This window comes from Knufia obscura, assembly GCF_036327395.1.
Source record: "Knufia obscura strain CCFEE 5817 isolate CBS 148926 chromosome Unknown scaffold_11, whole genome shotgun sequence".
Classification (NCBI taxonomy): Eukaryota; Fungi; Ascomycota; class Eurotiomycetes; order Chaetothyriales; family Trichomeriaceae; genus Knufia; species Knufia obscura.
In genome coordinates, this window is record NW_027042697.1 from 715,661 (window position 1) to 738,262 (window position 22,602).

Below are 22,602 nucleotides of genomic sequence, written 5' to 3' on the forward strand. Positions count from 1 at the left end.
CGTGTGAATTGCGCACCACCCCATAGCCAGCGCGTACACTTGCCCAACCTCCTCTGACCTACACAGCATGCACAAAACACGGTGTAAGTACGGCAGCCTGTGACCAGCGTATTGCTACGCTACGTGACTTGCATCTGTTAGATGCGTTTCCTGGAAGTACTTCGATATCACTTACCTTCCTGAACTTCAGTCAAATTGAGATCCGATTCCTTGCAGATCCCCGACGGCATCAGCAGGCCTCCAGAAATTAGAGCTAGTAGCACTCGACTGCAAGGCTCCTGCGACAGGGTTGGGAGAACGACATTTTGTACAGGATCGACATTGGACAGATACGGAAGAGCTCTTGCGCTGAAAGATGTCTGAAAACTGTCAGTGAAGCAGTAAAGTGGTGGCTATGTGACCTACCCAACGTCCGTGTTTCTTGTACATGGATACATATGCAAGATGAACCGTGGTGTGTTTCTTGTACTTGCGCCTGCTGGAAGGCAGCCATGAATAGATGCTGGGCAATGGTTCGGAGCTCAAAGTGCAGATTTTGGTCTATGACTAGGTTGTCCAGCATGAGAATCACAAAGAACATACGGGACGGCGAGCATATACATGGTGGACAGCTGGCGAGTAAGTGGTATGTCGAGCCCATCCGATCTCATGATTTCGATCGCGCCGTTACCGCACCATATTACGGCGTCTAATGTCGCTTGCAGTCGCGACTCATCCAGCAAAGCCGATTCACGCGACAGCAACCCCCCTGGTCTGAACCAATTCTTCGCGACATTAACAGCAATTAATTGAGGGTCAATGTTTCTTCCACAACTTATGACCGTCACTCTGACAGGTGCTCGTCTGCAGTTACATTGCGCCCCAGATTTCATCTAGCCGCAGAAAGCATGCCTCATCCCTTCCTTTGTTCGCAGGCGCGGTGAAATACGAACCGGTAACAGCTTCGTGTTCTTATGCGCATTACTCGAGAGCACCAAGCTGTTCTCTATGCCGGACCTGCTTCACTGTCAATATAGGCTTAAAGCACCCGATCCAGATCCAAAGAGCGGCCATGGTGTTTTCATGACGCATGTTATTGTGTTCTGGGCATTTTTCGCAGCTGTTCGTGGACAAGTTACCCACACAGTACCTGGAATTGCACAAGACCCTTGCGGGTCGCAGTGCTCAGACTCACGACTCTACAAGGCAGTATTGATACTCGAATTGGCTGAGTTGCACTTCCTAGCTCTGGTTCCTCGTTCGAGCTTGTTGTGGGGCTACGACCGATTGTGATCCTAGCGGTGAAGGCGATTGGTGTAAGCGCCTTCAAAAGCAAGACCCAGGTCCGTGAGTGGATCCTTATCGAGGGCAAAGGTCACGAAGCCTTCTAAGCGATACTGACATTGCACATCTATAGTCGTAACAACTAGTTTGACTCGTTTACTATCGATATCGAACCTCGTCCCAACCATCGTCAATCTCAATGATTTCTAACCGGCGCAATCCATCTCTGTGGCTTCGGAGATCCGAATCACCCGATGTGGCCTTGTTGGAATCCTTGCTTTTCCAAGCGAACAAAGCCCATGGACCTAACATCAAGCTCGATTTCCTCGCGATTCGGCAATGCTCTCGCCAGAATTTGGCAGCATACGAGGAGAAAGCGGTGCTTGCGCCGTCCTTACCTGGTGGAGTGCCCACTTTCCGCCTGTCGTATTGCGAACCCTCGTCCAAGTCTATCTGTATCAAGCAGGCTGTTGCGATCGCTTTGTGACTTGTATCAATGCCCGAGATCCGAAACCCTTTCAAGAAGCACGACATGCTGAAAACACTGAAGCGCACAATTCCTTCCGAATCTTCTGACAAGAATCCTTCACATATTCCAAGCCATCCGTCCCAAGGCGCGCGCATGTGAGTTCCATTCTCGAAGTCACTGTTCCTGGAGCCGTGGACAAAAAGTTCAGTTGCTGCGCTTATCTCTGGACCTTGCATGGGTTGGAAACTGGTCAACACGAAGGAAATTGCGGCAGCCATTTGCGCATACTTGGCTTCCGGGCATCGTCTGATAGCTGAGTCCAGCGCCTCACGACAGCCGACAAATTCGTTGCTCGCTTTGTTGCCTGGTTCATCCATTGCCGCCATTCGACAGCATCGCACGCATGAGTGCAGCCCTGGAGGGGCGCTTCTTGATGGTCTGTCAGAGTCTGCGCACTGGTTAACCAGCCTTGCGGCGGTCTCGCGTCCATTTGTGTCATTTTGCAGGTTGGTGCGGTCGACAATATCCCCGAAACAGCGATCCACGGCATTCGCGGTTGGTCGATTTTGGTGTTCGCTGGCTTGTGGTAACGTATGGTGACAGCTGCCCATGAATGTTGGCGGATCATCTGGATTCGTTGTTCTGTCAACAGAAGGGGAGAAGCAGTTGTGCTTGCCAAAGGAACAGACTATGCTCAGCGTGCGATTCTGGGTGGGAATGCTTCCCAGTCGCTCATTGTATAACGTACTTATAACAATACCATCGCGCACAAGAGCCACAATTCGCCTACTTTTTGTTTGAAAGGCAGACTCTATGGGATCGGTACACTAAGCGCAAGCTCCGCCTATCATCACGAGAGCTCTTCTGTCGGATCGTCAGCATGGGTCACTTTCAAACTGAGTCAAGACATGTTATGTCGGGGACCACGGATGGTCGCGATCAACCGGACGCGAGACGACACACACGTGGCACAGTCGGTTACGTGTAGGTTGTGTCCCAGTTATCCTGCTCGCGATCTGTGCCATGCATCAGGTGAGGTCTACAGTTGCTGCCAGGGCATGCAAGCAAGACCATTCACGGTGTAGAGTTACAATATTGGGTTGAGAAATTGATCGCCAGTTGTCGCACAATGTAGTCGCCTGGTACCCGGCAAGCTATGATGTGCCTCACGACGTGCATGCTGGCATAGGAGGAATTCCCGACCGTGTCGCGATCCTATGAGACGCGCAACCGACTCTATGAGATCCGAGGTTCAGCCGCATGGCACTAGTCCTTTTCAGGCTTTGTCACAGCTGTATCACGCCTCATCCCTCTGCCACTTTCACCAATCTCGAAGACGCCTCGGCAGACTCGAGACCGCCGTACAAGTCGCAATTGGTTAGCTGCCCTTTTCTGTTGCCATATCCTGGCACATCGAGGATACTTCCCTCGAAGGTGGACATGAGCAAACATGGCGCGAGACTGCTGCAGCGGACTGGCAATTGCCTTGTGGTCGAAGGGACCCAGTCCCGCCAGGTCTGTCATGGTAGAGAGACCTCCCTCTACGAAATTACCTTTCTTCCTTTCACATATGACGGGCTTCCCGACCTGCCAGATTAGAGCAAACTACCAGGTGCCTTGAGACATACAACCAATGGACATGGAGTCAGCCTTGGATCATTCTCCTGGACCGGATGGTCAACAGCAAACGCCTCGCCAAAGATGTCACCTCAATTGCTCATCTTGTCGCAAAGACCACAAGGCATGCAGGCCGAAGGACAGAGACTGGGCCGGGAGAAGACAGAAGTGCCGTAGATGTCAGAGGTTGGGCCGACCATGTGGCCCTCCAGAGAGAGCACTACCTCAAGTCACTTCGTCCTTAGTTGAAATGACAGCCGACTGCTCGCAATCTCCCAAGCTGTATCCGGTCTCGCCAACAGGGACACCTTCGGCGATGGAGGCCACGTCGAATGATACTGCCAGCACTACAGTCTCTTCTCCTCCACTTCAGCGTGTCGCCCGCCACGAAGCATCGATACCCATGACGGCAACGACGAGCAACAACTCCTCACTACCAATGCTTCCGAGGCTTTCCATGTCACCCGATAGCATCCAGCTAGCTAATTCGCTAGCAGATGGTCACGGAATCAGTAATGCATCATATTCGGTCCCACCGACGTCTAGAGCAGTATGGCATACTTATGAGGCTTGTAGGGTGTTCAACGAAATGGCCACTATCATTGCTGTCCAGGTATTGGCATTGGAATTTGTGCTGAAGCTCGATGATTGTGTTGCGAGGATGGGACCTTCGGCCGCTCTTAGGAATACAATACGCAGCATGGATGTCCTTGACACGGCCATGCGTCAACTATATCATTGCGCCAACTCCATCGCCGTTTCCCTTTTCCAACAACTCAACGGCTCTGAGCAACAAGCCCACTACTGGCAGCTTAGTATGTTTCAGCACCTCAACCGCCAGCGGCAATGCAGACGGTCTGGCGTTACCTTCTCCCACGCCGGTAGGAAGAATCGACCGACCTCATCGTGTCAGTCACATTCGCTCCTGCTCAACCGGGACTACATGAGTCTGCTATGCACAGCGAACGTTCTTACCGATAACGACAGATCGCACAAGCAAAGTCATCTCCACCTCCACCACGGGCTCGCACCTGCCACGACTTCGAAGGAAGATTATGAAGCCGCTCAACGTAGCATTGAAACGTTTCTACAGGCAAATTTGCTCAACTCATATTTCTCTGACGGGCCACGGTCATCAGAAGACGCCAGCGCTGCTACGACGTTTACACGGATCTTTCCTGCCGCTCACATCGCTTACTGCAACGGCGAGAAAGGCATAGCGTTCGAGCTTTGGGAAAAGTCTCCAACAGATATCGATATGTTCGGAAGGACGTTCGTGGATCTGCTTGTCCTTGCCGGCGACGCGAAGTCATTGAGCGACATGGCAAACCTCGAACAAGGACAAGGTCTACTTGAGACACCGCTTACAAATAGTCTGGGCTTGCAGCCTCTCGATACTATTGTCGTCCTTGATGATGAGCTATGCTTCATGGTCCTGCACGACCATCAAATGCGAGGCAGAAACTATGGTGATTTACTTTCCCTTGCCGCCACCTCAGACAGCTTGTCTACCTTCAAACATATCGTGGAGAAATGGAGGCTCGGTTATTTCCTCTTCTCAGAATCCCACTGGCGCTCGACAGCGCACACAGCCGTTGAAGCTGGTAGCCTATCGATTGTCAGGCACATGGTGGACAAAACCCTGATCGCAGCTCCTTATTCCAGGCTTGTTGCGACCAGTATACAGCACAACCAAGAGGAGATCGCAAGGTACTTCTTGCAGGGCCTACGACGTCAGACCTGGCATTATCCGCAGGAGATCCAAGAACTGGTCCGTCAGGCCGACCAGCAAGGTCTCAAAGAGCTCGCAATCGAATTGCGATCGCTCAGCATGATATTGCCTACGAAAGAGGACGCTCTCCAGGACCTGAACTCCATTGAGTTTGGCCCGTCTTCGGACAACAGCGATAGATGGTCGCATGGCATGGAATCCCATGATGCCTCTAACATGGAGTTGACACACTCGAGCGGCATGTTACCGTATGAGTACATCAGCTCAGAAGACGGCATTAGCTTTTCTCAGCTTTCCACAGATTCAGCTGGGCCCACGTGTCCAGATATGCTATCATATCCCTACAATCCTCCGATGGATACGATGTTCTCCATCTAAACACAGCACGCACCAAGGAAGAAGCAGCTCATAGCTTTCTCCGAAATGTTCAAATCAATGTTCTGCAATAGCCGCTCTTGCAGCTGGCGCACGTCGACTGCTGGCTCACCGTATGAGCTCAACTGAACGGGCATACACGTCGTGCACGCTCAACAGATCGGACCCCAGGCAGCAACAGTGGTGCTATTCCAAGCACACTTTCTCTGCTTGCCACAGTCGCAGATGAAGTGACTGTGCATTGAGCTTATCTAAGCTATCAAACAGACGCAGGCCTCCATCAGGACATTATGTAGTAATACCAGCAGATGCACGACGACAGTCAATGTCGAAGCTGTTGTGAATGGCATTCCCTACTAGACATCCTCCTTGACAATAGGAGTGTAGCAGCGAATGAGCCCAACGCATGTCTCGACGGACGAAATGGCACTTTACCATGACGAAAATTTCAATTGATGTATGAGTGAATGAAGGCTACGACATTTGCGATAGCGGCTTATAGCTCGGCGTTGGGTATAGAGGTATATTACTTTCACAAGAGCTGCTTTCGAAGCGTCGCTGCTATCTAGCAAGTAGACCAGAAGCCATTGCTTCCAGATCTTCGAGCGTTTGGGGCTGGTCAATCTTACCACGCTTCTTGGTCTTCGCATTGCTTGTATCAATGTCACCATCATCGTCATCTTGCTCGAACCACTTCTTCTTTCTCTTCTTCGGCCTGTCCTCTTCAATGTCCACATCCTCATCATACGGCGCCAGCTGCACACCAGCATCTTCATCCTCGTCAGCTTCCACTTCCACATCCTCCCCAGCCGCTCTGCGCTCCCTTTCTTTCCTCTTCTCTTTCTTCTCCCTCCTCTTCTCTTTCGCAACAGCCTTATCGACAACATCTGTCCTCTCCTTCCGAGCCTTCTCGCTCGCCAAGAACTCCTCTTTCTGCGCATCGGCAGCACCCTTCTTCGCAAACTCCTTCTCGTCCTGGTAGTAGACCTTCTCCTTTGCTTCGCCCTCATCGTCACTGAACACGAGATGTGAGCCATGACCTTTGTACTTGAGGAGTGCTTTCTTCGACTTCAGTAACTTCTCGCGCCGTTTCGAGTCGACTATTAGAGCTGCCTCGTCAGGATTATTCGAGAGCTGAATCTTCTTCGTCGCGATCGATTTTGAGGCAGGATTAATGCCGATATCTTCTAGTGCTGGCTTTTCGTCGTCGCTTTCGTCATCGGAAGGTACGTCTGAGTCGTCCGATGATGCAGCTTCCTGATCGAGTCCTTCATCACCTGCTTGGAAACGGCGCTTCACGGCAAGGAAGTCGTTATCCTCGTCTGCATCCGCTGTTTCTGCGTGCTTGCCATTCACAGTAGGTTGCTCGTCTTCGTCTTGAATAAGCTTGTGGTAATGGTCTGCGAGTACATCTTGATTTCTTCTTTCGAACATTCGATCGTATTTAGTTCTCACGGCCGGCTTCTCTTTCTCATTGGCCTTCGCCTCGCCTTCCTCATCCTCGTCATCGACTTCACTGCCATCACCCAGTGCAGCAGCAAGCGCCCTAGGCATATTCTTCCGCGTCTTTGTATCATCACCCTTCAAGAACTTGACGCGCGGCGCACCAGGTAGTCCTAGACTATTCGCGAACCCTTCCAGATCCAACTCCTTCAGCTTGAACGTATCCTTATCTGGCTGAACATATACACTCCTAACATAATTCACAAACGCCTTCTGGCCCAAATACTTCAGCTCCGGATCCTTGAAACACATATTCTGCATCTGAGTGCGTAGAGTTTCCTGCATCTTCTTCTGCCGAACATTGATTCGTTCCAAAATTACACGTTTCCGTTCTAATGCACCCAGCATGCCTTCTTCTTCCGAGGGATCAAGAAAGATGACTGAATGTCCTTCTCGTTCGAATCGAGCTGTCCGCCCAACACGATGGATGTAAGTGTCTGCATTTTCCGGCGCATCTACTTGGACCACCCAGTCTACTGATGGAAAGTCCAGACCTCGCGCCGCAACGTCAGTCGCGAAGAGACAAGCATGCTGCGCTCTTGAAAATTTGGTTGTGATATCTAGTCTCGCAGTCTGTTTCTGGTTTCCGTGCAGATGAAGCAGTGGTATACCAGGCTGTAGGTGTCTAAACGATTCGTACACAAAGCGCACCTGCTTTCCACTGCTCAGGAACACCAGAATCTTCTTCTTCACATTCGCGCGGATGAAGGACCATAGGACGTCGAGTTTTTCGGGAAGAGGCGTGACGATGTAGTTTTGCTGCAGTTTCGAAGGTGTCGCTGAGTTCGCTGACTCGTGGACAGACACGAACTCTGGCTCGTGAAGGCTCAATCTCACAAGATCATTTATCTTCTTTGTCTGGGTTGCGGAAAATAGCAATGTCTGCCGCTCTTTAGGCAAGTGCTCGACTATCGCGTCTACCGCAGCCTGGAAACCCATATCCATGATCCTGTCCGCCTCGTCCAACACGAGCATTTGCAGATTCCCAATGTCGAAATCTGCCGTCTGGTCCATGTGCTGCAGCATACGGCCTGGTGTGGCTACGAGTATATTCATCCTTCCCAGCCTTTCCCTCTCTTCCTGCAGGCTCTTACCGCCAATTACTAACCCCGCAGAGAACGCATGATTGCGCCCGACTTTGCGCAGGACCTCGAAGATCTGAATCGCCAGCTCACGAGTCGGTGAAAGAATGAGGGCGCCTAGCCCATCGAATTCGGTCCATCTTCTGCGGTACAAGTTCTCGAGGACTGGAACCAGGAAAGAGAGTGTCTTGCCGCTGCCGGTTTTAGCTGCGCCCAGGATGTCCCGACCTTTCAGCGCGGCAGGAATTGCACTTGATTGGATGGTGGTCAACTTCTTGAAGTGAGAAGCCTCGAGTCCAGATTGCGTCGCTTGTGAGAGGGGAAGCTCAGTGAAGTCTTGCGGTGGTGTCGCTGGTTTGGCTTCGAGGTCGTTCACTTTCTGGATGAGGTCGTCGACGTTTTCGACCTCTCGTTTCCGCTTCAAAGACCGCGCATTATTTTGGGGTCGCTGTTGAGGCCGCGATGGTCCCCGTTGTGGCTTGTGCGCCATAGTCGTCGCTATGAACACGAATGCGACAATGCCACCAATCTTGCCAAAACTTTTAGTGGAAGGCAAGCTTATCGGTCACTATCACCACGTGATTCGTGAGGCAACGAGGCAAGGGTGTCGGTGAGTCTTAGGAGCCGCCTTCAAGCACGAAATGGAAGGTTAAGCGACCCGCCTACATGTCCGGAAATTGCCAGAGAAGTACTTAGCCGAGGTACGTTCAAGGGACATCCTGCCGACCATTAAGCTGCGATGATTCCAGCTGTAGGACGTACGTTGAACAACAGATATTGCTAGTTGACGTCCGTGAGCTTTCTTGCCTCTACTCACCTATGTGTAACCGGTTGCACTAGTATCAGAATCTGCAGGCCAATATTCCACGCAACCACAACCTATCACAACCTCTTGGCGCTGGCGAATGCGGCAATACATTGGGTCGGTATCTCCTAAAGCTGTAGAGGCAGTCCTTCGGCTTTTGACTTAAGCAAATCGCACAACCACCGAATACTGCTCAACCACCCAACATGCCCCCACACAAACCACCCCCCAAAGTCCTCCCAGACTCCGACTGGTCCAAACGCGCCAAAGCAATCACCTTCCGCAAACTCATGCACCTAGACCGCCACCACTTGATGCCGGACATTTTCCTCTCGACCTCAGCCGCCTACCCGCCCACACCCACAACCCGCACCTACGGCGGCCACGTTTTCGCTCAAGCAGCATGGGCAGCAGCACATACCGTCGCATACGGTCTCCACGTGCATAGCATCACGGGGTGGTTCCTGCTGTTGGGCGACACACGCTACGCATTCGAGTACCGTGTGCGTCGGGTTCGTGATGGGGGTGTCTACGCGCTGAGAGTTGTGGAGGCGTATCAGGATTCTGACGCTGCTGATCATGGGAAGACGCCCACGTTCATGGCTGTGGTGAGTTTCAAGCGGGATGAGAGGGGGAAGCATAAGGCTGGTGCGAAGGGGCAGCGGAGGGATTTTGAGCATCAGGAGGTGCCGGGTGATTGGTTGGAGAGGGAGTATGGCCACTTGTTGAGGCGAAAGCAGAGGTTTGAGGATTGGCCGACTGCACAGGGTATGGATGGGATGTGGAGCTCTGAGCTGAGTGTTGATGTGTGGGAGAAACGGGGGGAGGGGTTTCCTGGGTTGGAGATGAGGAAGGTTAATATGGATGGGTATAATGCTAAGGCTTGTCCTGGTGCGATGGCTGATAATGGCGAGAGTGCGAGGAAGTGGAGATTATTGATGCTGTATCGGCTTGTTACTGATGCTGAGGAGGAAAGGAGGACAGCGGAGGAGAGAGGGAAGCACAGGAAGAATGGTGCGGATGATGTGATTAATCTGCATGCTTGTGCGCATTTGTATGCGTCTGATCGGAACAGTTTGTTCCTCGCGCAGAGAGCGTTGGGATTTGAGAGGAGTTTCGGACAAGTCGGGAGCTTATCACATACTGTTAACTTTCACGGCTATGCACCGGATCTGGTGATGGTCGATGAGAAAACTGGAAGGCTGAAAGAATTTGTTCAGGAATCGTGGACGAGTAACAGTGGTGCTGATCGTGTTACGCATAACAGCCGGATGTGGGATAAAGAAGCTGGCAGAGTTTTCGCCACTACTGTGCAAGATGGCATGATGAGGATACAACATGGTGAGAAGAAAGGATTGATCGACTATGAAGCGCTTCTGAGGAGGGAGTCAAAGCTGTAAAGTAGATTAGATACCTGTTGCGCGTCCATAGACAACCTGAGATAGACACCTGAAAGACTCAGGCACGAAGCTTAGCAAGTCAACGCAATATCCGATTGAAGGCAAACGAAGTTGTACGTTATGAGAACGTTGCATCTTGCCAGGTAAAGAGTACAAATGGAAAGGAGAAAGAGGCCAACCCTGCGGCTACTTCCGCAGTGCATTGTATGCGCTCTTAGTCTTTTCCCCTCACCGTAAACCACGAGCACTTTCCACATCAGGCAGTTGCAACCGAACCTCCACTGCCAATGTTCTTATCAGATTCCGTCCTTGGTATTTGTATAAACCACAATCCATGGCTCACCACGAACTTCCCTGCTCTGAATCGAGGGCGAAACGTGCTGAGACCGGCAGACACAGAGTATCATCGCAGCCGGTTAAAGTACCCTAGACCAACCATCTCCGTGCACAATGTCCGTCACGATCACCCCCATCACAGGTTCAGACATCCCAGCCGCAGTTCAATGCATCCAAGACGCCTTCGACTCAGATCCCTACAACAACTGGGTCTTCGACAAGACCACCCCAACCCACCCGGAAGGCACCTTCTCTAAAACGCGAAACTTCGCCTCTCTGCGATCAAAATGCACCTGGGGCATGCGCAGTTCCTACGCGCTCTTCTACGTCGCCAAGGATGAAGCCGGTAAACTCCTCGGCGTAAGCATGTGGACTACACCCGCCATGACAAGTAAACCCCAAACCTGGGGCGACTGGATAAACGACTACAGATTGTGGATTGAGCAGGGTGTGAATGTCCTCTGGTATCAGGGGTGGGGCGGGCTAAAGCGGGATAGGTATTGGGTTTGGAAACGGGAGCAGGCGGAATGTCAGAGGGAGTTGTGGACGGATGAGATGGGGTATTACTTTGTTAATATTGTTGTTGTTAGTCCTGAGGCGCAGGGGAGGGGTGTGGGGAGGAAGTTGTTTGAGGTTGTGATGAGGAGGGCGGATGAGGAGGGGAGGAGATGTTATCTTGAGAGTTCGAGGTGGGAGCCGAATGTGAGGATTTATGAGAAGTTGGGGTTTGAGGTGGGTAAGAAGATGAGGTGTGTTGCTGAAGATGGGACGGATGAGGGGGTGGATTTGTTCTGTATGATGAGGGAGCCGCAGTCTGGGAAAGAGTGAGCACTGAGCAAGTTGCTTGGTCGTTGTCATGTTGTTTGTCCTTGTCAGCCAGGCGTAGCTCTTGGTCAGGAGTTGCATGCTTGCAGGCACTGTTAGCACCACAAAGCATTAGCTTCACGAACCTTCTGGCTTTTGCGGGCAAGATTGATTGTCATATCGTTCCAAAGAGCGCGTGATACTGTGCTTCCTTCCTGCCTTCTCCAGATTGTATCCTGCTGAGCACCTTCACAGCATTTTCTGACCTATCCACACGTCAGCACGAGATACTCAGGGAATCCACAGTTTAGTGAGTCAAACATTTGCTGTATTATGCATTATGTTGACACCTGCTCCAGCCGCAATCGCCGCATCATGAGCCTCGATACGGCCACGCAAGTCATTATCTTGGTAACCCTCTTCGTGGGCATATGCCTATTCGTGTGGTACTTGAGCTTCTACCGACCCAGGAGGTAAGTCTATGCCCTGTGACAGAGTGGCGTTCAGAACCCGAGTTGACCAGAAACAGCAGCTTTTCACGAGGAGGAACGGAAGGCCGGAGAAGGTGGTATGGCATGTAGCTGTGGCTTGCGAAAAGAGATTGAGGTTTGATGGCGTTATGTGGCCAGCGAGTTGTCAGACCGTCCATCAACCGAGTATGATATGTGAACGGCAGTCCTCAGGCGGCCCGTATTCAGCTGGCAAACACATTTCGAGGGGCAACAACCCGTACGGCGCGATCCCGACTCTTCTGACCAAGAAGACCTTGCTTTTCGATTCCGCTGGTGAGAGCACCCTATTCAAGGGTGCCTGCTGAACAACCGGACCAGGGATCTGCTGCTTCGGCAGAGGTAATGGCCATGACTGTATATCCATGAAAGGATACTCAAAAACTTCCACAGTCAGTGCTGCGATGATCATCTTCCCAGCTGCAGCATCTGCTTCCTGTTCTGCGGAAAGCGCATACACAATTGGTTTACCGTAGAGTATAGGCAAAATATATGCTTGACCAGTCAAGTAGCTGCTGTCATAGTCGTCAAGCACATACCTGCGCTGGCCCATGTCTTTGAGCCAGTGAGAGAGGGTGAGGTTCGAGCCGGCCAGCCGAACATGATCTGCATGATGCATTCTGGTGAAGAACGGCAGTGGCGAGACAAGCCTTCGATCGCAACCCGGGAGGACGCCATCCTCTGTGGCGAAGGCGTGCTCGAAGCCTGTTGCCGGTAGTTCGTGGCTGCTGTGAATCAGTTCCATCGGCATATGATCGAAACATGGATTGAGAAGGACATGGCTGCCCGACGGAAAGCCAAAGAAAGTGACCGCACTGATCCTAGATAGCCATGTCCACGACGGCGCAAATGGTGGTCCCTTCTCGTTGAGCCGCCGCATTGGTCGCTTGATGGGCTGTCCCCAAGCTCTTGATCTCTCGCACACCCAAAGCAGCGATTGCGCGAACGCGGTGACTGGCAGCGCCTGATGTATTTCCAGGTTGAATCTTCGTCGCAATACCAGCATAAGTCCTTGGAAGGCGTTTTGGGTATCGCTTTGGAACGACAGTTCCCGCCTGGTGTAATTCTGTACCATATCCTTGAAGACCGAGAAGGCGGAGTCGTCCCCCTTGTCACGATCGTACAAACTCAAGGCCGTCAGTGGCTCCTCTTTGTAGTCCTGCTGCGGGTCGTGGTAGTCATTACCGATGTCAAGATCAACCGCTTCACATCCGATTGATGAACCTGATTGGAGGAATACTTGGTCCTTCGTGATAACGAGACATCTGGCCGATAAGGTTGCTTCCTGGAACACCCATCCCCGCGAGTTCCATTTAGATTGGTGAACGGCCTGTCGTAAGGGTGGTGGGCATATGCCAATGGTAATGCCACTGATTCCTAGCCAAGATTGATCTCGCTGCGCGTCTTTCACGCCAGGAAGCGCATCATGTACACCACCGTCAGCTGCAGCAACAATGCACAAGTGGCATCCAATGTAGACATGCGCCATATCAGCAATGGCATTTTGCTTCTCGACGCCCTGGTTCTGGGCTATACATAGCGAGTCAACCCAAAGGAATGGTATACCGAGCTGCTGACACGCATGAAGCACATCCTGGATGGTAGTTGGCAGATCGGACGTCGCACAGGGCACGGAGTCTTTTGCTTGATTGCGATCGTGTACCTGCTGGATATCTCGACACCATTTCTCTGAAGTGCGTGCTGCACCCCAGACATAGCTCAATGCTGCGTAGCAAACATTCTCTAAAGATCTGACGTGCACGATACGCGAGCGGGCAACATCCATCAACATGAATGTCTCCGAATTCGGTTTTCCAAGCTCTGTTATCACCTGTGTGTTTGAGAACTTATCGGACGATGCATCCTCGAGCCAACCGCTAACTTTCTTCCAGTCTATGGTGGGTTCGTAGGTGCGCCAGATGCCCCTAGGACAATCGAACAGACATATCGTTCTGAGATCGCGCCTGTAGTCAGCAAAAAGGCTGTCGGTACTATCTGGAGGCTGAAGATGTCCATGAGGTGCTACAAGAACACATAGTTCGTTTGGTGTCGTGAAGTAGTCGTACCACATTAACTTATCTGCTGGGTAAAGGGGAAAAAGGTAGCAGCTGTAATGCTTTGGTGATGCTCGCACTACTGTAGGAGTGAAAGCTGGGTCGTCTGACGTTCCATGGCTTTGCATGGTATCCTGACCAATGATTCGCCACAAACGGTCGTCCAGGAGAAGAGAGCATAGATCACACGGTGAAGCTCTTTCTTTCAACTCGGCGACGGTACCCAGTGGGTGAGCGAAAGGGCTGCGATACAGCGGCGTGAATAGTTGCTCCTCGAGAAATGCTCTGACAGCTTGACGATTTTTGGAGCCTTCATACTGAATAGAATCAAGAAACTCCTCAAGTAAAATGTGCTCTTGCTCATAGTCAATATCACGGTCCTCGAGGAAACCCTCTCGTTGCCTCCCAAGAACATTCCGCTCGTCTACGAAGACATCGTCATCCTCTTCTAACTCTGTGACCAGGGGCAGAAATCTTGCGAATTTGCAGAAGTCGTTGAAGAAGGAATTGTGGAAATCTATGACGGAGCACCTTTGGCACAGACGCGCCGATGACATTGTCGGTCGACAGTCATTTCGACGCGTGATTGAGCCTGGATGAAGCTTTCATCCTATTTTGTACAGATCTGAAGTGAACAGTCGATAAGCTTGAAATATTAACTCGGAGTGCTTGTCAAGGGGAGGAAGGAGTGCTTGTCGGAAGAATGTTCATCCGTGACGTGGAGCTGATGTATCGTGGTTTTCAAAAATACTGACAGGCTTGGCATTCTGCCATTTCCTCTTCTACCTTAAGAACACAACTTACATACGTGACTGGTACACTAGTATAAAGCTAGTTTATACTTCCCTACTATCTACGGAATACTATTAAGCTGTGCTATCTAGGCGTACTAGTTTTACCTGTTCTAGCGGATAATACATAGAGACGCAATTGTGTAGTATATTCCAGCGTCGGCTAATCTTCTCCTCAACATTCGCTAAAAGAGATGGAATAACTTGTACGCTAGCTGAAGCATGGGTATATACAGGTTAGCGTCGTATTTACTATATCTGAATAGCTCGTTTAAAGCAGAATCTAGCTATATAAGGTTTATTCTACCTAGATTTATGTAGGTCAAGCAGCTAGTGAGTGCCATTTGCGACTCAAGGTGGAAGAGGAAATGACAAAATGCCAAGCCTGTCAGTATTTTTGAAAACGACGATATAGTAGTATCACCATGGAGGAAGAATATATATGAAGGGCAGCTGCTGACTGCGGAGTGAATGACTGTAATTATGTATCTACAAGACCGCATGTACAAGTCACGCCTGTACAGGCAACAAGGACGTCTAACAGCCAGCCGCGATGTCTATATTATTCCAGCAAATAGCCACCCACACGGGCGTGTAGCGTCAGCTGGAATGCCACACGAACACGACCGCTCACGACTTCCCTTGCAGCGCGGCGCAACTGCTTAACCTTCCCTGTATGGCAACCAGCACATCAGTTGCCAGTGCCGTCACTGTCAGATGTCAATCACTGTTGCCAAGCATCTGTGACCTTCCTCAGCTCTTCTTCAAGTTCCTCCAAAGACATGCCTGGCATCCAAACATCCCACACAGGTGGATCGCCTTCATAGGTCCCGCGGCCCCCATTCTTCTTGCTCCACTGTGCGAACACTGCATTCTCATGCGACTGGTAGAGGTCTGTGATCTGGTCGTACAGATCATCGGAGAGACCTGAAATACGTTCCAAAAAGTCATCAGGCGGTAGTCTCTCCCTGTACAAAAGATCAAGATAGTAAGTGACAAGCGATTCTGCAGGAAACGGGTTCGGTGGTACAACTACGGCATGTCCATGTGTAGTTGCTGCCGCTCTTGACCTCTCGCCTTGTGAAGGTTCAAGTAGCTGAATTGACTTGTTCAACCACTCTGTGCTGTTAAGCAATAGATCACCAAGCTCTTGTTGTTGCTCTTTGTGCTGTTGATCCTATCGCATCATTGCAGCCGTAGCATAGGCAGAGACGCTGGTGCTGGGGGAAGAAGCCTGAGCCGCACGCTCACGCTCACGCTCAGCGGCAGCAGCAGCCTCCGCCGCTTGAGCTGCAGTGGTGTTATCGTTCGCACTCTTGACCATCTCACTTGTACCATCACCCTTGACCATGGCATCAACTGGATGAGCACGCTTGAACTCTCTCTTGCCGTTCTCTTTGTAATGCAGCACGACATCTCCACCAGTACGCCACATATGCACTCTGAGCGTAGCGAGCGTCATATCCGGCGGAACGACCTGTCCTTGGCAGATTAGGTCCATGTACTCTTCCGGCTTGAGCTCGTCTCCTAGCCTTGGGTTTTCGGGATCAGGCGGTGCTTCAATCCGTTCGGAGACATATCCGAGTATTTTCTTCGAGCGCAGCATTCTGTTCGCATTCAGACGCGCGTTTCCATCGGAGCTGGCGATGCCGGGCCATTTCGAGTCTGGATGTGGCATCAGAATAAAGGACACTTTCGCAATATCTTTCGGTGGAATCTCGTTCCGCAGAAGTAGTTCGCCCAACCATGACGGCGCTATCTTCTCCAGTGTATCCGTCTCTTTTGGATTGCCAAGTGTTGCAATTTCTCCCCGGTAGAGGTCCGACAACCCACCAGAATCAGGATCATCTTGTTGAATCAAAACCATAGTATGTGGTGGAGGTTTAAGGATAGGTGTTTCATTGGGTGAAGAAGGAGTGATGCCGATCGGTATTGGTTGGTCTGCTGTTGCTGGGTCTTCAAGATGGTCCTGATATGCAAACCTTATCCTTTGGATCGTGCCGTAGAAATTGTCCTCGACTATTCTTGCGGGTTTCTCTGGCTCTTCCTTCTCTGATGACTTGTCGGAGTTATCTTCGCCCTCTGACTTCTTTTCGTCTTCTTTCTTTGCATCTTCTCCCGGCCCTTTGGATACTTCAGTTGACGTTCGTGCTAACTTATTAGGAAAGGACATTTTCATGTTGAAACCTTTGCCAAAGAGCCCGCTCTTCTTCTTCTTTTCGTCTGTCATAGGAGATTGTGGTAGAGGGCTATGGACTGTGCCGCCGGGTGTCGGTGGGACATCCTTCTGGTCCTGCCCATTAGCAGTATCTGTTGTCACTAATTTTGTCTGTGAGAAATAGTCGCTGGACCGTGCTGATGAAGAATGATGGCTACTGCGCGAACTGGTCTTTGAAAGCTCTTCACCTTCCTCTACTGTAGGAGGGAGTGGATTGGTCATTTGGGTCGGAGTCTTTCCTGGTTGTTGAGGGGTGGCCAGGCCGATGTTCATGCCTGGTGTCTTCGGCGCGATGAGACCATTGCTGGCTTTGGGCGTAGTCATATCGCCTGGCGTATTCACTCCTGATGCTGGTGTGCTGAGGGGAAGAGTGAGGCCAGTCGGCGCGTTCTCCCTTTTCATGCCTGTCGGTCTTTTGATAGATTTCCGGTATTCCTCATCCCTTCGAATCTCCTCGTCAAGCAAAGTCGTAAACAAATTCCGCAGCACCCACTTTCCAAGATTGATTCTCTGGTCTTCTCGGAAGTCAATTTTGCCCGCAAATTCGGTCTCGTCCGCATACACTTCTGCGTCGAAGCAATAGATTTCTTCAAGCATGACTGTCAGTTTTCCTGTCTTCGTGTCCACCGTGCACCAGTTGTTCACGTTTTCTGCAGTGTTGAGAGAAGGTAGCACATCGTCCAAATGCCGCCTGCCGAAGGACTGTATTGGTATGCATTTGAGCAAATCCCAAAGTACAACCTCTCCTGCAGCGTCGAGGGTCAGGACTCTCTTCTTGTCATTCAGCATCACGTGCTTCACAAGCCCATTCTGACCTTCGATCGTCTCTTCGGGATGACCTCGCATCGGCATGGTGAACGTCATGTCTGGGTCCACGATAGCCTCAGAAGCTTTCCTGAGGTTCGTACTTGACATATTCGGATCGCGCGATGCCTTCATTCCAGGGTGTAGGGCAGTATTGGTGACTCGCAATATAGCATTGTGAGGTATTTTCTTCTGCGTGTTTCCGTTTTGGGCATTGTCATCATGGCCATTGGTTGCTGGTGCCGGCGGAGACTGCTCCCGGATGCTCTTTGACATGACACTAGACGACCTTTCTTGTTGAGGTGACGCTGGTGGAGTCTCGATCTCTAGCTCTGTATCAACATCCTGCCATCGGTTGACACTCGAACTCGAAGTTGAGGTCCAGACTGAGTCGCCGGCAACAGCTAATCTGTTAATACCATCATGTTCTTGACAGACTGCAACGGAGACGGCTTCGTCAATATCGTCAGCATGGCGCAAGTCAGTCTTGGCTACAAGACCAGACTTGTCTCCGGAATAGAAGATCGACAATGAAGGATCCTCCGAGTACATGCACCATACACTGTCGTTGTGCATGGTCAAAGTATGCATGCATCGACCAGCAGTAACAGACCACACCTTGATGGTCTGGTCAGAAGAGGCTGTAAGCACAGCATCACCATCCTCGCTGATCAAGATATCCCGAATGTTGTCAGTGTGCCCGACGAGCTTGGTAATGCTTTTCCCAGAATTGATGTCCCACAACCGAACCACGCTCTCGGGACCGCCGCTCGCTATCATGTTTCGATTCGCTTTGAGGGCGTATACCGAGCCTTTGGCCACGTTCGCAGCTTTTGAAACATTGATCTCCAGCTTTTGACCCTTGCCAGATAGATCCCAAAGGCATATCCGATGATCAAGACCTCCAGATGCGATCCAATCCGAATTAGACCCAGGGCTGGTCAGACACTTGACATAGTCGCTGTGAGAGCCGATCGAGTAGGCGGCAATGGCATCGTGGCTATGAGGACGCCAGAGTTTGACGGACGAGTCTGAGGAAGCCGAAACCAGTGCGAGATTGTTCTTAACAAGGACTAGGTCGTTCACCCAATGAGTATGCGCCTGTACCTCTCGCCGGAAGCTGGCCGTGGTCCTTCTTCGTGGTAGCGAGTTATCTTCTTGTTCTTGCGCCTTCGCCTCGTGATCGAGATCCCATGCGCATATCGAGCCATCTCTTCCTCCAGTGTACCTGATCTAAGGTTAGCCGCCCATCTAACAGTGTACATGATTCCCTACAAAATATTGCGGTCATGGTCGATCGAGAGCCCGTTAACACCAAGCCGGTGCCCGCCAGGCCTCGTAGCTAGTGGTAGGACTGTTCACTCGTCAGTATGTCGCACGGGCGCAACCACGGGATGCAAGCCCACCATAGCTGATTCTTTGACGCTTTTTCCTCGCCATCGAGACTGCAGATTATTTGTTGTTCAAGCCGAGGGATGCAACACCTGAAAGCTGGGATCCGAGTCACGGCACGATGTTTCACGGATGCATATCACCGTGAAAGGTTGGTAATTGAGTATGAATGCGGTCGATGAGTACTGGAATAGGGTGTGTAGAAAGATGCTATCATTTGGCGAGATCCAACGGGCGCTGGTTATGTTGCAATATGTGCTCAATGCATTCAACAGCTAGAACAGCGCTATTATTGTATCGGCAACATAAGTGCGCAATCGTGCATCGGCAAGCACGATTCAAGCACAATTGCACGGCGCTGATAGGCAGTGTACCCCCACCTTTAGTGATGCAAGCCGCGCCGAGAACGTGCTTCAAACGCCACGTTGCGGAGGAATAACCCCCGAGCTTACGGGAAAGCACGACCTTAGGACCGGGGATCCTGCCGCTTGCCCGCTTGTTAGTTACAAGATGCATGCCCCATGTGTATTGGTGTAGTGTTCAAAATGCGCTTCAGATGTGGATGCTTTCGCGTCCGAGTGTTGAGTACCTACAGATATGCCTGTGAGGTCTCCTCAGACTGTATAGATGTACAAGACCAGTATACCCTTCGCCAATTCCCCACTTCAAGCTCGCCGCCTGTATCCAACCCAAATCCCCGCTCCACATGCTCGCTGTTCAAGTTGTAGCAAGAGTACGTTGCGGTCATAGCGGCTTGCCTTTTCGTCTTCTAGGCTACTTCAAATCAGGCAATGCTGTCTTCCAGCCTCCCACAACAGCCAGATTTTGCTTTTTCTTTTTCCCTCGACACTAGCCTTCAACGTTTGTCTACACCTTGGCTGGAGGTGGCCCTCCACTACCCGCTTCTAGAACATGAGGATGATTGTCGGCGCGGTGAACATTACCACTTTCATCTTGATAGCACACCTTCGAGCTCAAAACCCAGTCGTCCTCCAGCACTTCGTCCATCGTAGCTCTTTCTGTGGGGTCTACCTTCAACATGCGACCGATGATGTGCCTACTTTCTCGGGGCAATATCCTGAGTAACCTCCATGGGCCACGGATGACTTCTTTGTTCGCATCTGCACCACTATTTGCGGTGCCAGGTCTCGAATCTCCTGCATCGACACTACTGAGTCTTTCACGGGAATCGTGTTCCATATTCGGGCTTATGGGCGTTTGTAGTTGACCATGTTTTCGAGGCTTTGAGTCGGGCACCGGTGTACCAGGGGTTGGAGGCGAGACGAACAATTTATATGAATTATCGATGACACGCGGTTGCTTCCAGGGGAAACGTCTGAGTGTCATGCAGCAAAAGATGATGGCGAGCGACCAGATATCTGTAGCTGTGGGGTCGTACTTCCGCTCGTCGTAAACCTCAGGCGCCAGATAGGGGTCAGATCCGACAATGCCTAGCATTCGTGTTAGCAGTTAACAGAGAGCAGGCGCAGAATGTTTACCTGAAGCATAAACAATGTCGTTCTCGAAAGGATATCTGAAGACTGTCGCACTTCCAAAGTCAATCAGCTTCATAATTCCGTGCTCACTAATCACCACGTTGTCCAATTTCAGGTCTCGATGTGCCAATCCCATAGAGTGCAGGTAGCTCACGCCGTTAACGATCTGCAAGAACGAACAGGCGATCTCTTCCCGCCCCATCTTTCCAGTCATTACTGTCGCAAAAAGATCGTAAGGCGCATATTCCATTACTTCGAACCATCGGTGATTTTCTTGTATGATATCCATGGTTTCAATGATATTGCCATGGTGCAGTGTCGAGCCTATGCAGAACTCTGCTGTCACCTTTTTCGCATAGTCTTTCTCGGTTTCCCACGAGTGTCTCTCCCGGAACTGCTTGACAGCGAACGTGACGCCGTCGCTGCCCCGTCTCAGTAGTCGAACAGATCCGCCAGCTCCAGAACCCAGAACCTTGCCGAACTTGCCATATTTGGCTTCGAGACTGTGGTCGTCGGAAAAGGGTACATTCGAAGGAGGCGCTTGGTGAGGAGGTGTCTTGGTGCCAGATGGTACGGCACTCGACTTTCTTGATGCTGGTTGGGAAGAAGTTCCGCTTGAAGAGCCCAACTTGGAGCTCTCATGCTTGTCCTTGTCCTTGTCCTTGTGCTTATGACCGAGACGGAAAAATCGTTTCAGCTCTGACATAGAACCGTGTTTCTTCTCACCCATGCCGCTTCCACTGTTCTTCCTGTCTTCTGGGCCGAGATGGCCATATGGGTCTTTCTTGGAGCCAAATATTGAGGAACGCTTGTCTTCTGTGGCTGACTGTGGTAGACGTTCGGCGGCTGCGGCAATGGCTGGGGCGATTGAGTTCCTGCCGGTACTGCCAAAATGTCGTGGTTCTAATCTGACTTGTGGTTTGTGGGGTGAGACACTTCGAGGAGTCTGAGCACCCGACTGAGGCGTAGCGACAGGGCTCTCACTCGGACTTTCGGATTCTGATGGTTCAATTGTAAATTTCGGCACTGTTTTGCGCCTTTCCTCCTCTTGTTTCTCTTTGTCTGAGGGTAATTGAGTGGGTGAGATCTGCTGTGACAGCTCTCGCTCTCGTTGCCTTGGTTGAGGTGAAGTTTGCGGCGTTATCGAACCTGGTTTGAGGTGACCAGTACCTTCTGCTCGACCTTCCTTTGATCCACTAGGCGTCAAAGGAGGTGATTGCACAGCTGACGACAAGGAGCCGTGATGACCGGTTCTGGTGGCACTCCGGGGTGTACTCGAAGGATCGCTGTCGCGGGAAGCAACCTAGAATGACAAGTCTCAGTCAACGTGGTTCTTATATATCTGGCTTGTAGTCCTCGCATGTTGTGACTTACTCTCGATGCCGGCAATGAAAAGGTGTCATAGGCAAAATGTGCAGCTCGCTGCTCTTGCATCCTCGACTTTTGCTGTGACATAGCTAATCTTCTAATCTCTTCTCTAGCCTCCGGAGTCATCTCCTCCAATTCTGCGTTGGCCTGTGCCGACTTGACATCTCTGGTATCGGCGCTCGGCTCAGGTCTAATCTCTTCCACACCGTCCGCGAATCGTACGTTCGAGTTGTCGGTTGATTCATTCTGTCCGACGCCTTTCCCTGCACCACTATTAGCACATTTGGTCTGTTTAGTCTATTCGTGTACCACTTACCGGTATTCTTGCTGCTATCGTCGCCCGGCAGGAACATCGCTGACAATTTCGAAGTCATGGTACTGGCGGGGTAACGTCAGACTAGATGATCGACAGGGCGCAACTGGGTGTTTATATCGTCCGTGAGCGAGCACAGCCAGGACGTTGTGTCAGTCACAGGCTGCGTCGTATAGTGGAGCGACTGCGTGTTGGTGAGCTGGTGCACATGGTATGTTGTCGCTCCCAGCAGGGTCATTGGTGCAAAAATTCAAGACAGCTGGAGAACGTA

At 51.2% G+C, this 22,602-nt stretch overlaps 7 protein-coding genes across 7 annotated transcripts; 3 read left to right on the forward strand and 4 right to left on the reverse strand.

The window, feature by feature from the left end:
• Positions 1–3,665: 3,665 nt before the first annotated feature.
• On the forward strand, positions 3,666–5,459 carry PMZ80_008565 (uncharacterized protein; the record flags this gene model as incomplete). The annotated part of the gene is made up of 1 exon (XM_064876965.1): positions 3,666–5,459. The coding sequence occupies one exon, from the start codon at positions 3,666–3,668 to the stop codon at positions 5,457–5,459; it is 1,794 nt and encodes a 597-aa protein (XP_064727352.1).
• A 558-nt stretch (positions 5,460–6,017) lies between these two features.
• On the reverse strand, positions 6,018–8,531 carry DBP4 (ATP-dependent RNA helicase dbp4; the record flags this gene model as incomplete). The annotated part of the gene is made up of 1 exon (XM_064876966.1): positions 6,018–8,531. The coding sequence occupies one exon, from the start codon at positions 8,529–8,531 to the stop codon at positions 6,018–6,020; it is 2,514 nt and encodes an 837-aa protein (XP_064727353.1).
• A 521-nt stretch (positions 8,532–9,052) lies between these two features.
• PMZ80_008567 (uncharacterized protein) lies at positions 9,053–10,246 on the forward strand (the record flags this gene model as incomplete). Its single annotated transcript, XM_064876967.1, has 1 exon — positions 9,053–10,246. The coding sequence occupies one exon, from the start codon at positions 9,053–9,055 to the stop codon at positions 10,244–10,246; it is 1,194 nt and encodes a 397-aa protein (XP_064727354.1).
• A 450-nt stretch (positions 10,247–10,696) lies between these two features.
• On the forward strand, positions 10,697–11,410 carry PMZ80_008568 (uncharacterized protein; the record flags this gene model as incomplete). Its single annotated transcript, XM_064876968.1, has 1 exon — positions 10,697–11,410. One exon carries the CDS (start codon positions 10,697–10,699, stop codon positions 11,408–11,410), a length of 714 nt encoding a protein of 237 aa, XP_064727355.1.
• A 624-nt stretch (positions 11,411–12,034) lies between these two features.
• Positions 12,035–14,506, reverse strand: PMZ80_008569 (uncharacterized protein; the record flags this gene model as incomplete). The annotated part of the gene is made up of 1 exon (XM_064876969.1): positions 12,035–14,506. One exon carries the CDS (start codon positions 14,504–14,506, stop codon positions 12,035–12,037), a length of 2,472 nt encoding a protein of 823 aa, XP_064727356.1.
• Positions 14,507–15,464: 958 nt separating this feature from the next.
• Positions 15,465–19,202, reverse strand: PMZ80_008570 (uncharacterized protein; the record flags this gene model as incomplete). The annotated part of the gene is made up of 4 exons (XM_064876970.1): positions 15,465–15,772; positions 15,986–18,990; positions 19,038–19,116; positions 19,169–19,202. The coding sequence occupies 4 exons, from the start codon at positions 19,200–19,202 to the stop codon at positions 15,465–15,467; spliced, it is 3,426 nt and encodes a 1,141-aa protein (XP_064727357.1).
• Positions 19,203–20,021: 819 nt separating this feature from the next.
• NPR1 (Nitrogen permease reactivator protein) lies at positions 20,022–22,392 on the reverse strand (the record flags this gene model as incomplete). The annotated part of the gene is made up of 4 exons (XM_064876971.1): positions 20,022–20,605; positions 20,654–21,953; positions 22,025–22,281; positions 22,335–22,392. The coding sequence occupies 4 exons, from the start codon at positions 22,390–22,392 to the stop codon at positions 20,022–20,024; spliced, it is 2,199 nt and encodes a 732-aa protein (XP_064727358.1).
• Positions 22,393–22,602: the final 210 nt, after the last annotated feature.